This window comes from Engraulis encrasicolus, chromosome 1 (genome assembly GCF_034702125.1).
Source record: "Engraulis encrasicolus isolate BLACKSEA-1 chromosome 1, IST_EnEncr_1.0, whole genome shotgun sequence".
Taxonomy (NCBI): domain Eukaryota; kingdom Metazoa; phylum Chordata; class Actinopteri; order Clupeiformes; family Engraulidae; genus Engraulis; species Engraulis encrasicolus.
In genome coordinates, this window is record NC_085857.1 from 27,990,158 (window position 1) to 28,005,157 (window position 15,000).

The window sequence follows — 15,000 nt, forward strand, 5'->3', positions numbered from 1 at the left end:
TTGTATTGCTCTTGGCCTGACTAGAAGCAACGCTGAAGGCACTGCATCACTAGGAGGGCACAGCCTGGCTAGCACGGACCCTAGGCAGGGAGGCCCAAGAGTTTAGGGAGCCCTGAAGGCCAAGCCTCAATGTTTCCTTTTTCATATTGGGTAACACTTTTCACAGCTTTGTAAACACTTCGTAAATAATGAACCAATTATCAACAAAATGTTTACAAATGTTTATAAATGGGCAAGAAATACTATGCTAACACAGACACAGCGCAGTCACAGCGGTTCTGGAAGTTTCTCCTCCAAAGACCAGAGGGCATGAAACCACATAAAACTCACACAGTAGAAGTTGATTCCCACTCCACTGTCCAGTCATAGTTTGGTTATTACTCATTTACAAACATTTGTAAATGCTTTGATAAATGTTCATTGATATTAAATGTGAATAAAATGTTTATAAAGCTGTGAATAGGACGTTATTCTAAAGTGTCACCTCATATTACGTTAAAATCACACTTTTAATAACAACTGTATTTTCACACTTTCTGGGGGGAACATACCGACCAAACCCTCAAAAGCATAGGGTCTCTGGCCAAAATGGGGGGGCCATTCTTGTTGTCTGGCCCAGGGGCCCATAGAGTCATAGTCCATGCCAATCTACTCAACAAGTTCTCTTTGTAAATCCTAGACTTGCTAAAATGCTAAACCACATCTAAAAAGCCAAAAACACATCTTTATCCTCTTCGCTACAGTAACGTAGCTGCAGTGACTTTTCAAATGCACTGTCACGTGGTCGTTGTTAAATACCTGTGAAACAGCACACTATGTTTATACTGTATGTCTGTAATCTGACCACTGTGATTTTATTTTAGTGTAGTGCACAGCCTGTTAAGCTACATATACAATGCCCCTCTTACCTAGCCTAGTAAACTAGCCCCACCCGCCAGCGGCCAAAATTATTTTTGCCTTCGAGTGTTTTGAATATTTAGATGCAAAGCGGACAGGGTTTTTAAGGAGTGACGACAAAGCGTTGGCCAATAGGCACAGGCACAGTTTGAAAAACAGCGGCTTGTTTCCAACAACAATCTTCCAATGTGTCATTCATCGGGTCCAGACTAAATTATACATTTAATCTCACATTTAGTCTGCTTTATCAGGCTACCTCTTACCTAAACCCTTCTCCATTTCTTCTCCTTCAGATGCATTGCGGGCCCCGGTCCTGTCGCGTCCATGCCAAGGGCCGATCCGAGTGCCCCGCGGGCCAGACCTGTTTGCCGGTGAGGGACGACCGCTGCTTCGTGAAGCCCTGCTCCAGCCTGGGCGAGTGCTGGTCTCATCGGGGCCAGTTGCGCACCAGGTGCCAGCCCGAGGGCAACTGTGCCAACGTGACCTTCACTTTCAACAAGGACACCATGCACAAGGTAAACTCACGGTGGCAGCCATGGCTCAATGGTCAGCGCGCTGGCCTTTAAATCAGAGGGTTGCAGGTTCCCAAATCCCATACTAACCAGCTCCTCACCCATGGCCTTGAGCAAGGCACCTAACCCCATAACTGTAAGTTGCCTTGGATAAAAAAGTGTCATCCAAGTGTAATGTAATGAAAAGATGGGAGAGGAAACAGAGGGCAGAGAGAGGTCATAGAGGACAAACTGTAACCTCGGTAACCTCTGAAAACCTAAAAAAAAAATTGTCAGTCTGGCACAGAAAATGGGCCGTGCGTTTTCTGCTATGCCAGACAGACAAATCTTTTGTTGTGACTCATGAGATCGTTTTGCTCCTCTTGTTGGCCACGGCGCATCTGCTTATAAAAAAGGCACAGCCAGACATCGTCCCCTCAGGAACATGTGGCTGGTTTGTTTTCATAACTTTATTTTTGTTCTGCCATTATAAAGTTCGAAACGTCTTCACAGATGTCAGGTTGCGTTTTGCAGTCGCCGCTTCATTGGGCCTTTGTGTGTATGTCTCCGATGCCCCCATCTTTCGTCTCTCTCTCAATCTCTCTTTTTTGTTTTCCTTCTGTCTGTTTTGCTGATGAGCAACAAGCTCACGCACACGCACACGCACACACGCACACACACACACACACACACACACACACACATTCTTTTCTGCGTATACAATTAGCGCCAGCTCCTCCTTTCATTTCCCTCAATCGAGCAAAATTCCCTCTCACCCAGAGGTGTCAGAAGTAAAAGTAAATGGTGTAAGTACAAAACTAGCTCATGACATTACAAAGAACCTAATGAGATAGAGTGTGCTGTTACTAAAAAAATCTAAAAACCTAATAAAGACCCACCGCCTACTTGGTCAAACCAATGCAGTGTCAGCTGATCGTAAGACAAGGACACAGATCTACTAGTTATTCAGATAAGTTACTTGTGTTGGAGGGAAATAAAGTTTTAGTTTTACTTTTGACAGCTGTGTTCTCACCATCCACTACCACTACCTCAGGCAATTAACAAACAGGCTTTAGGCTTACCTCATTCCTGAGTATTTCTCTGGAATGTGGAACACAGGTGTGCACAGATAGGGGCAAAGTGGTGCTAAAGCACCTGCCCCTTTGCAAGTTTGAAAGTTATTTTTTCTTGGGTTTTTTCCCACGTCTTTATTGACATGATCATTTAGAAATGCTTGACGATTAAAAGCATGTGATAATAATGCCTAGATAATAATGCCCCGTACTACTCGTACTACTACGGCTACAGACGTACTACTCTAGAATGGCCTGAAGGAAATTAAACATTTTCCAAGAGAATTACAAATTAAGATTACATAAGAATTACGCTAGCAAATGAGGCTACGTGTCCTGGCACCCAAAACATCTAAACTATGGCTGTTAGCCAAAAAAATGGCTGGTGGCATAGTTGGGTAACGACTAGGACTTTGTCTGCCTAAAGACAATTAAGAATTTTGACAAGAATTAAGATTAGGCAAGCATTAAGATCGTGTCCTGGCACCCTAGAACACCAAACTATGTATGTTAGCCAAAAAGCTGGGAAAGGTGAAAAGAGAGAGAGAGAGATGGGCTAGGGCTGGGAAATGACCCAGGCCACACTTGAATATTTAAGTAAATGGTATGGGTGCTCTATGTGGTAAGCCTTAGAGCCAAGACAGTTTAGAATTCTTGCAAGTATTAAGATTAAAGTAAGAAATTAAACTTAGCAATTAAGGCTGCGTGCCCTGGCACCCAAAAAACACTTAGCAAAAAAGCCCGGTGGCAAACTGGTTTTGGCACGCCCACTTAAGAATTATCCTGCACTATCCTGCACTACTGCCTAAAGACAATTAACAATTCCAAAGAGAATTAAGATGTAAGAATTAAGATATTAAATAGAGCTGTGTCCTGGCACCCAAAAACTAAACTATGGCTGTTAGGTAGCAAAATTGGGTAACTTTGGCAAGCCCATTTCAGAATTATATACTAGACTGCCTAAAGACAATTAAGAATCCTTACAGAGAATTAAGATTAAGTACGAATTAAGCTACGATAATGAAGCTGTACGTGCTCTGGCACAAAAATGACTGTTAGCAAAACAGTGACTGTTAGCAAAGAGGATAGTGGCAAAAACGCTACGGGTTTTAGTGGTTGGTCTCCGTCTTGTCAGGAACATGACTCGCCTCTGTTTTAGCTGACCTTGCTGACTGTGGTCAGAAGACTCATCTCTGCATATTTCTCTCTTGTGTGCGTGTATGTGTGTGTGTCTGTATGTGTGTCCGTGTCTGTGTGTGTGTGTGTGTGTGTGTGTGTGTGCGTGTGTGTGCGTGTGTGTGTGTGTGTGTGTGTGTGTGTGTGTGTGTGTGTGTGTGTGTGTGCGTGTGTGTGTGTGTGTGTGGGTGTGTGTGTGTGTCTGTATGTGTGTCCGTGTCTCTGTGTGTGTGTGTGTGTGTGTGTGTCTGTGTGTGTGTGTGTCTGTGTCTGTGTCTGTGTGTGTGTGTGTGTGTGTGTGTGTGTGTGTGTGTGTGTGTGTGTGTGTGTGTGTGTGTGTGTGTGTGTGTGTGTGTGTGTGTGTGTGTGTCTCTGTGTGTGTGTGATATCTATCCCAGGGTGTGACGGTGGAGCAGATCTGTAATGAGCTGCGGAGTCTGTACGTGGTGAGGAACCTCTCCTCCGAGTTCCCCATCGCCATGAGCTGCGAGCCCTCCCTCACCGCCAACAACGAGATCCTTGTAGCCATTGTACGTATGCCGTTTCATTGAATTAATATCATATTCTAAATACTACATTATTATACTTAGCTGACTTTTTTTGTTTAAGTTTTTTTTTTAATCCAAAGCAACTGACAGTTATTTTAGTACTGGAGCAATGTGGGGTTAGGTGCCTTGCTGAAAGGCACCTCAGCCATGAAGTGAGACAGTTCAGACCCCCAGTTCAGACAGTAACTTTATGGAGAGGTACATACAGTAAAACAAGAAAAAGGCTTGTGGAACTGTTTTAGTTAGGGTGGGATTCAAACCTGCAACCTTCTGATCTAAAGTCTATCTCCTTAGTGCATTACACTTAGCTGACGCTTTCATTTATTCAAAGCGACTTACATTTATTATTTTTTCAGGGCATTGGTTACAGTCCCTGGAGCAATGTGAGGTTAGGTGCCTTGCTCAAGGGCACTTCAGCCATGGATGGAGGTGTAGGGAGAGGTCAGGGGGATTCAAACCTGCAACCCCTAAATTGAAAGACCAACTCTCTAACCACTAAGCCATGGCTTAACCACTAGGCCACGGCTGCCCCATTACATATAGAATGTTTTTTCCCCATAAAGGGCAAATACCTTTCTTTACTATTTTTATGGCTTTACTATTTACATATGGTTTGTCTCTGTGTCTTTTTTGGCAAACCATGATAGTCTGAATTGTAAGACAGTTTGTTTCACGTTTTGGATGAAAGAGCAAATATCTGCGAGCTCCAGAAACGTGTTCATACAACTTCTATCAATTATTTTTCTTAACATAATATTGGGATTTTAGTGTCTTGTCACACTTTGGAGACAAGCATGTTGATATAGCTTTCAGGGAAAGCATAGCGCTATCTTCAGCACTCCCTCCTGCAGCAGTGTTAATTTCGTCAATCACGACGATGACGAAAATATTTCGTCAACGCCCCTTTTTCCCTTGACGATGACGAGACGATGACGAACTAAAAATTGCCTCCAGCAAATAAAAATATGACGAAAATAAAAAAATATTTTCGTCAAGGAGACTAAGACGAGACGAAATTTACAAGCCATGGACGAATGGACATTAAAAAATATAATTATTTATAATTCATTTGTAATTTGTAATTGTAAGGCCAAGTGTCTTGAACTTCATAGGTGATTGCGCGCTCACGGTGTGTTGCCTCGCTTGTCTCTGCTGGCAGCCAGTGCATGGCGCAGCTCAGTCAGTAGTAGATCTGTAGCCTAGTAGTTCAGTGAGTCCATTTAAGTTGAGTTTAGGTCCTAAAACATTCCCAGAGAAAGAGAAAAAATAGCCGACGTTGAGGGAAGTGTTAATTTTGAAACATGTTCAACAACCCTCTTGTCCATGACGAAGACATGTGTTTCTGCAGTAATGACAGTTGCGCCAATCCTCCTCTGATAGGCTACTGCCATTGTAAACCTCCTCAAGCTTCCACTATTCTCATTTTCACTTGGGCTGTCTTAGCCCGGCGTTCGTTGTCTGTTCTTTTTTTGTAATGTTTGCTATATTTGTTGTTTAACCATATGAGTAGGCAGTTCGCAAGCAAATCATGAAGGTCGGATTTGTGACTTTATTTAAATCAGTCACCGCGGGAGCGCGCGCCAGCAGGGGGGAAGCTTGTCTATACAGAGGCACGGCTACTGTAGCCTAGTTTTCAAAATAATCAATGGGCGATCGAGGAGTTTAAAACGGTTGAGATTTGAAACTTGTTCTCTTCGAGAGCAACGCTAAAAGACCCAAGGAAGTCGACAGCATTTCCATGCGTCTGCAGCGTCTTCCTAAGTTCCAAAAACTCTTTTCAGAGCCTCGACACCCCCGACAAACAAAACAGCATTAGTGTTTAAATATTTGTATGTGCATGTCCTTTCTATCGTCCAGTCTGCATACCCCTGCCCAACTATTTTTCCTGGGACTTTTGCATGGCATACGAAGTGTGCTCGCACCATCTATTTCCACCCATGCCGCACGAGTCATTATCGTTCTCTGCTCGCATTGCCAATTGAAAACAAAAACCGCTAACTTGCATAGTCTAACATCAGCAATATTTTATCTGACTCGTGGTCATCGGGAAGCCACTGTCAGGGAGACTCCTTGAACTTCATGCAGACTTGGGATGTCTGGTCTTCCCACTGCCGGCAATCTGCAGGCTGTAAGTCACGCGGTCAGGTGAAGAAGAGCATCAGTTGTGTAGTCTACTTTTTTATGGTGGGTAGGCTATACTGTATATTTGAGCATTTTTTTGGATCAATGGATCAATCCATTTTAAGTGGGTATACTGAAATCCCTGAAATTTAGACGTGGGTATACTCCGTATACCCGCGTTCTAAGTAGACTATACCACTAGGCTAGCTTCCTCCGTGATCAAACTCAAAATCAAATAATATGCAGCAGCTTCTAATGCACGAGAGAGAGAGAGAGAGAGAGAGAGAGAGAGAGAGAGAGAGAGAGAGAGAGAGAAGCCTGCACCTGGAAGTGTGTGTGTGTGTGTGTGTGTGTGTGTGTGTGTGTGTGTGTGTGTGTGTGTGTGTGTGTGTGTGTGATGCTCTTTTGCTCTATGATGTTGAAATGACTGATTTGGGTTTTGGTGGAAAATGACCAAGTAACAAGGTGAATATTTGTTGCAATAGGCTATATTAGTAATGCTTTGTGAAATAACAATAGCCATTGTATGTACAATATTGACTAAAATGACTAAAATTTGAAATGTTGACTAAAATGACTAAAATTTGAAATGTTGACTAAAATGACTAAAATGACTAAAATTTGACTATGACTAAAATAGATTTTCGTCATTTTGACTAAGACTAAGACTAAATTGGGAAGGCAATGACTAAAATATGACTAAGACTAAAATAGATTTTCGTCATTGTGACTAAGACTAAGACTAAATCAAAAAAAGCTGACGAAATTAACACTGCTCCTGAGGTCTCTCCACCCCCAGTTCAGACAGTAACTTTATGGAGATGTACATAAAGCCAGAAAAAGGCTTGTGGAACTGTTTTAGTTCCCTAAAGGTATATGAGCATTGTTACAGTCCTCGTCTTGCTGCCCTGGAGAACACTTTGCGGCAGCACGCAAAGACTCCTGCATCTGGTTTAGTGCTTAAGTTGTCTAGCATTTGTCTCGTGCTGACACCAGGGCCGGACTAAGATTGCCCAGGGGCCCTAGGCTACAGGTTGCGATAGGCCCGCCTCCAGCAAAAAAAATAATCATGTCAAAACCACATAAACAGAGTCATAATTTGAAGATGTAATCTTAAATCTGACAACTAAAGAGAGGAACGTTAGCAATAGATTACATTTTCAATACAGCATCTGTAATTCAGCTAAATTGACTAATCAGGGGGCCCTCTGGCTGGTGGGGGGCCCTAAGCTGCAGCCATATCTAACCCGTGAATTCATCCGGCCCTGGCGGACACTACAGGGAGTGATTTCCACTGAGCGGCATTATCTGTGTGTTCGCTAAGTTACAGGACTGTATAAAACGGGACACAGACTGAAGTTCTATTCCAGATACTGCATTGTTTGCAGTGTTGTTCATGTTGTGGTTGGCTATCCATGTATGCATATGTGCAGATGTATATTTGACCCAAAAAGTTCAAAATCCCAACTGTAATTAATTATTTATATTGTGTCTTATATGGTGAATTCAGGTAAACTGGGCCACTTTTTTTGCATATAAGCAAATGGCCCAAAGTGGCCCAATTTACCTGAATTCAACCCTATATATTTTATATTTTTTACTGTTTTTATTTTCAAGCTGAATTAGGCTCTACTGACTGTCACCATTGGCGATTGCTTTCTACTGGACTGTATTATTTGTGTATCAGCCAAGTTAAGGGCTGTATAAAACTGGACACAGCATTTTTAAGTCCTATTCCAGATATTGTTTGTGCAAGTTTGTGTAGTCTGGTATCCATGAGTCCATACAGTATGTATGTCTGACACAAGACTGAAATGTTTTGCTTTGCTGTTCTCCATTTAGTAAAACTCAGCTTGCTTTGGCACATGGAAATAATTCACTGTACTCGAATAGTATCTTGCACCATGGCACTGAAAGCATCTTGTCCAATCTATTTAGTCATAACATTGACCCTTTCTGCAGATGGGCTCGTCGATGGGCCTATTAACTCTTTGCTGAAAACAGTCAAATACATCCTAACAACATTGCTATGACAATGCAGAGTCTTATGTAACCTATTAAGACTTGGTCATTAACATTTTGGTGACAATAAGGTTATAACAAAGGCTCTGCGCTAAGGGGTTAGCCCCACAATGCATGTCGCCGTTCCACCAGTTGAACACTAATACTCATTGAAAAGTTAAGCACAATAGTACTACACTACTATGACATAACACAGGGCCTTTAATAATGCATCACGACTTGGTCATTGCCACTCTGGTAACAACAAATTTATACTGCCGTGTCTTAAACAGGTTAACTTACAAAACTATCTGTGTCCCTGCAGTCGACTGAAGACCCCCGGAGTAGCCACGGCCCCATCAAGGAAATCACGGACAAAATCATCGACCTGGTGAGCAAGCGCAACGGCAACAGCACCATCATCACGGCCATCGCAGAGGTCCGAGTGCAGCGCAGACAGGCCCACAGCCCCACCGGTAAGACAATACGTGCGTCACTTTCTTTATTTCCTTCACTTTTCAACTTATTATAATGTATGTTAAAGAGAGCTATCATGATATGTGTAGCTAATGTATGTACCTTAGCTGGTTTGGTATTTGGTCGTCACTTTTAAAATACAGTAATCCGTAACCTCTTAGTGCAGATGGTGTCACTGCCGGGCCTATTCCCTATTTCCTGAAAATACTCAACTACATCATAACAACATTGCTATGACATTACTGAGAGCCGTAATAAACAGATTAAGACATAGACATTACAATTTTAGTGACAGTAAGATTATAACATAGGGTCTGCGCTAAGGGGTTAAATAGGCTACATTAGATTTTGAAGGATTTTTTTTTCTTTTTCAACAATATTTTTTCATTTTTCATTCAACAGATTACCTGGTGCCCCTGCTGGTATCCGTAGTGATTGTGATCTGGGTGCTGGTGTTGAGCTCGGCGTTCCTCTGGTGCGTTCGCCGCCGCCGCAAGCAGAGCAGCCACGCGGGCCACGGCTCCCCAGCCAACCCCGTCTCCTCCTCCGGCTCGGGCTCCTCCGCGTCCTCCTCCCTCGCCATGTCTGAGGAGAACAACGCCGTCAACAATGCCCGTGAGCAGCTGCACCAGATCCGGAACCCCATCGAGAAGAACGCCAACGCCAACGCCCTCGCCATTGCCGTAGCCGCGGCGACCGCATCGGGGGCCGCGCTCCCTCCCGGGAAGGACCCACTCGGCAATGGCAGCAGCGGCAACGGCAACTCGCATGACAAGAACACGGCGGCCAAGAACGCCCAGCAAAAAATCAGGACATCACACGCGAGCAGCAAGCCCCACCACCACCTTGCCAACGAGCCCGCGGCAGACCTGTCCGACGATGAGGAGTCCCCGTCGCCCGTGGCGACCGGAGACAAGCGACTGCAGAAGGCTCGGTTCCCTCTACAGCCGGCGTACACACTGGTGGATCGCGAGGAGAAAAGCGCCAACGGTGTGGCTACGAATGCTAACGCTAATGCTAATTCCGCCACTGCTGCTGCTTCTGCTGTCGCTGCTAACAAACATGCTCACTGGACCAGCAAGAGGGATAACAGAGACTTGGAGTCACAGCAGAGTCTGAATCGCATGGAGTACATCGTATAGCCAACCATCAACCAACAACTACCACCATACTGTGCCCCCATGTTTTCCCATCTCTCTGAAGTCCCAACACCTCATCTTGTGTCCACCCATTTTGAAATGTAACAACAGCGGGTGTGGAGTGTACCCTGTTCAAACATCGCAATGGGACTGATGGGATAAACCCCCCTCGTTGAACTATTACACGGGTCTCCGAAGATGCCTTGGTCAGCAGTCACAATGGGTGTAGAGCACCTTGTTGAAATATGACAGCGGGTCGAGCGTAGTGCCCGTTAAACTCTCACAAAGGGTGACGTGTACACCAATTGAAGTACGACAACAGGTGTAAAATCTGGTCAACACCATATAAACGTTTTTGGATGTGTGTGTTTAGGGGGAGAGAATTAGTTCAAATGGATGGGTCCTGTTGCATTTTGTGGTGGGAAGCTGCAGAAAAAAAAGGTGTGCATTGGGTTCGAGAATTGACATGGCGATGGAATGATTGAATAAGCTGCGAATGACAGCAGAACAAAAATGGGAAGAAGCGTTATCATCAAAACCTACGTATAATTTAAATTTAAAATTTAACATGATGAACAAAATCAAAGTAGCAAAACAAACAGAAGTGAACTCTTCTTTAGAAAGTATATCCAGACAAGCCGGCTCACTCCGGCAAACGGAAAAAAAGAAACACAAAATAGTAAACAAACAAAAAAGAAGTTTAAAAAAAAGGTTAAAAGGGTGTCGCTGTGATGTGGCAGGCCAGCAATGCTGGTACGGTGAGGTCTGGTTATGTTGCATAATGGGCACAAACACAGGAGCCCCGAGTGATGTGCAACCAAAGATGGCAGTTATGCCACGACATAGGTATAGAACACTAGATGTCATGCTGACCACCGCTTTGTACTAGAACGAATGACTCAAGTCAAATCGCAAACCTGTGTTTAGCCGGTATAACACTGCCATCAGTTGGTGACAAGGCGATGCGCTCCTTATCCTACAGGGGGCGATAAAACAACATCTATGGAAAGATAGCATACCAGACGACCAGGGGGATATGCTAAGAAGCTGGTTCAGTAGTAAACCAGGTTAAGTTAACCTTGTGGTAGAGGTAGATCATCTAATAGCAGAGCCTTGTGTCATCATTTTCTGAACTAAATGATGCCTGCAGGTATGTCTATTAGCAGGTTTACCACTTCCTGTACGTTAACTAAGCCTGGTTTATCCCTTAACCACGATCTTAGGGTACTGGACCAAGATGACAGCGCCCAAGGTTGGGCCATGGCAAAAAGACTGAACGTGGCATCAAGTGATATACATCTGTGATGCCGGAAGATGTGGCAGTTCACGTCTATGCTAGCACAGTGGGGATTGGTTACAGGGCTGCATGCAGGTGGTTATCGTTAGCGTATGACTGACGTCGTTACACCTAATGGCCTTGTGGTTGGTCCTTGCACAAGGGCGACTTATCCTGTCTGTGTAAAGAGGGGACTTGTTTCCACAGCCTTTTGTGCAATCAAATTGACAATAGACATGGCATATCCATCTACCATCAAATCCACAAAGGTCAAAGTTAAAACATCGAGTAGCTTATTAATGTCAGACAAGCTGTCATCGCGCAAAAGTGCCTTCACCACACCCGTGCCCCAGCAACCCATCGGATAGAGTCTATTATTATTTATTGTCACGGTTTTTATAATATTAAACTTTAAGAGTTTTTTGCTTTTTTCCTTCGAATCTTAATTGTTGCTTTGCTTTTCGTTTTTGAGTTTTCTTTAACTTTCTTTAGACGGGAAATGAGTGTATTCCCCGACACCATAGCTGCTAACCACATTAGCTACGTTGTTGGTTACAATGCAATTTGCCTTTTTCACAATAATGTCAAAAAAAGTTTTGTTTTGAAGCGAAGCAGGAAAAATTACGGTTTCCTTAGAAAACAGTGGGATGTAAGTTTATGTCTATGCCTCCGAATGCTACTTGCCCTGCTTCAAATGCATTGAATTCAGGTCGTCAAGGAAGCCAAGATGAAATTCAGTCAATTAGTAATTCTGCAATTGCAAGTCTGGTGTGGCACAGAGCAGGACTTGGGACCACTTTCTTGCACAAATGTGAGTTGGGCACATGCTATCGTGCACGTACATGTTGTTGGATAATGACTGATGTCGCATTTGAGGGCAAAGCCACGCACGTTCACGAGACACCACTACTATGTGTCGTACTACTACTAGTCACTCTCTCCAGTTGCATCAATACCTCCATGAAGCGGTGTCTGACATCATGTGAAAAAGGTCATTTACACATTGGCAACCAACAAAGTATGCTAACTGGCTAGCAACACTGTTTCTTTTCTTTTCTTTTCTAGTCTTTTCTTTCTTAGGCAGGCTGGCCGGTCAAGCAGACAGAGTCAAAGTCAGCTGCTGCTGACAATATGAAGAATTTAGAATGTCTTGTGTCAAATCTAGAATGTTTGTGTAGATATGTACATATTTTTTAAAAAATTAATCATTGTGTATATTTGATTTATTAACTTAATAATCAAGAGCCTTAAAAAGATATCATTCCCTTCTGTTGTTTTTTTTTTTCTTCCTCTCTCTTTCTTTATTTATATGCTTTTGTTTAGATTTGAAGGTTTGACAGCTTTGTAAGCTCGCAACTTCTTTTTTTGACAGAAAATATTGTTTCAACATTTCGTAAAATGCCAAAAGTGTTCTTGAGATAATAGTTTATTTTTAGATTGGGCATTTGTTTGCCCGGAATTTTAAAAAGCAACAACCTTTACACATTTCTCTGTAAGACATGTGCACTAAAGCACACACATGCTGACGCACACACACACACACATGTGCGCGCCTGCGCACACACACACACACACACGCGCGCGTGCGCGCGCACACACACACACACACCAAAAGTTTTGTACAGTGACTTTCAAAACAATTTCAATGGATTGTATTTTTTGCCAGGACTGTTTTGTAATTATGTACATGTTGATGAAGACTTAGATAGGGTTAAGGAATAATCTGGGTCAGATTTTTTTGGGGGGGCAAGGGTGGGATGGAGTGGGGGTGTGAAATTGTCCCTACTTTGGGTCAATAAGACTGCTCTGGTAATAGAGTTTTGTAGAATGATTTTTCTCAACTTAGACCGGAGATTAAAAAAATACACAATTGTAAGGGAAGAAAACAGCAAATAGAACAACAAAATGATCTGGAATGAAGCAAATGCAAGTATATTAAATAAAATCACTGGGTAAAATTACTGGCATTATTGTACAGACATACACATGACAACACCACTACAGCAGAACTCTTCAGCCAATGTGCTATGAAAGAAATGGAACAAATAACTAGCCAAAACTGAACCGAAAAGTAAATACACTTCCAATTCAATTTAGTGAATCCGTGTCTCTACAGCACAGTGTGAGAAATTGCTATTTGCAAAGACAGAATTCTAAGCATTCGTCACGAGACATACAGAATTCAATACCAAGAAGCGAACAAAAGGTTCCCATTGGAACTGTTTTTCCCCTGTCTTTGTTTCCCACAGGGGCTTAAATTGTTGATGCGCCACACTGCTCTGCCAAGACAGTGGTTTTTACCCCTAGCCTACCCCCCTGGTGATGTTGTGGTTGCAGCCAGTTGACCCTATGCCCGAGAGGAGCATTCAGCAAGCATAACAACTGCATGCCGAACATTACCCAAACGTTCGCAAAACATTTCCCTAACGTTTGTAACGTTTGCACAACGATTGCAGCTTAGTGGAAAGTGTGAAAAGGTTGATGTTGTTTGTGCTTATTTGGAGAAAAAAAATGTTACTGCGCTATTGTTTAAAAGTTGTTGGGCAGACTTAAACAAATAATCAAATAAGATAAATGAATTACTCTACCCCGTGTTTTGGAATCTGGAATTTGGAGTTCGGAATCTGGAATTTGTGGAATGTGGTCCCACAGTCGTTTCAACCATATGGACTGTTATGATTGATATCACTACACATTTCATCTGTAAACTTGAGAATGAATCCATGTTGTTTCTTAGAGAAGCATTCCTGGCAATAATTTGTGTATTCTTTATGATTTCTTTTTTTGTTTTATTTTTTTTTTGTTTGGATGTTGTCATGGAAAGTAATATTTATTAAATATTTTGTATAAAACAAGAATGTTTGTGTCCGATTGTCAATGATTTACAGTGTGTTGTCGGATTACTAAGAGTGTGTAGGAGTGTAGGCACATGTGAATGTGCATAAATACCAGTGTGTAATTTTGTGTGTGTGTGTGTGTGTGTGTGTGTGTGTGTGTGTGTGTGTGTGTGTGTGTGTGTGTGTGTGTGTGTGTGTGTGTGTGTGTTTTTTAAATTGTATAAAGTCCTCCAAGTGCCGCACTATGAACGCAAGCCAGGACTTCTCACCACACTTTAGGCCTGTATTGAGGTGGACACCTTTATAACAGACCCTATACCTCCTAGGTCCCCTGTATAAATATAGCCTAATTTAATTGTATTGCAAATATAATTTCTTTACAAAACATGTCATATTTCATGTGAAACTACATACATTACAATTATGTCGGGCGCCAGACAGACCTCGAGACATAGGTTCCCCACCCCTGCCCCAAGGCCAGGGACATGCTTGTTGTTTGCCTAAAAACTATGCATGCGACCGAGTGCACATATGCCTCTTTTCCACTGGGGGTTTTCTGGAAGGCCTACAGCTCGACAAAGCGCGACTCAGCCATCAGTTTTTGCTTTTCGAATAGGCATAATACAGCTCATTCAAAAAGCAAAAAGTGGAGGCCGAGTCAGGCTGTGCCGAGCTGTGGGCCTACCAGAAAACCAGCAGTGGAAAAGAGGCAATAGTGTACTTGCTGCAGGACGACTGGAGCACTTAACACGATATCGGAGGTTTGATCTAGGGGGCAGATGGTCAACAGAGCTCTCATTAATGTTTTCCTCCATTTAGCCCTCGGTACACTTGCTGCGAGCCGCAAATAATGCGCGTCATCGCGAGCAACCAACTACACATGCTTGCTTTAAAAGCAGTAGACCAACATGCAAAATACTGGCGGTGTCATCCAGGGGGTAGAGAGAACATCATTGCGATCCGG

The 15,000-nt window shown here is 43.0% G+C and overlaps 1 protein-coding gene across 2 annotated transcripts in view; it reads left to right on the plus strand.

The window, feature by feature from the left end:
• The window catches only part of jag1a (jagged canonical Notch ligand 1a), a 117,770-nt gene extending 103,753 nt beyond the window's left edge, over positions 1-14,017 (plus strand). Inside the window, exons 23-26 of one of the 2 annotated variants that reach the window (XM_063199594.1) lie at positions 1,191-1,412; positions 4,036-4,167; positions 8,633-8,795; positions 9,187-14,017. In XM_063199594.1, the coding sequence (XP_063055664.1) occupies positions 1,191-1,412; positions 4,036-4,167; positions 8,633-8,795; positions 9,187-9,926 (1,257 nt within the window). In that variant the 3' untranslated portion in view covers positions 9,927-14,017. The remainder of the gene's footprint in view (positions 1-1,190; positions 1,413-4,035; positions 4,168-8,632; positions 8,796-9,186) is intronic. The other variant, XM_063199603.1, reaches the window with a different exon arrangement.
• The last annotated feature ends 983 nt before the right edge of the window (positions 14,018-15,000 follow it).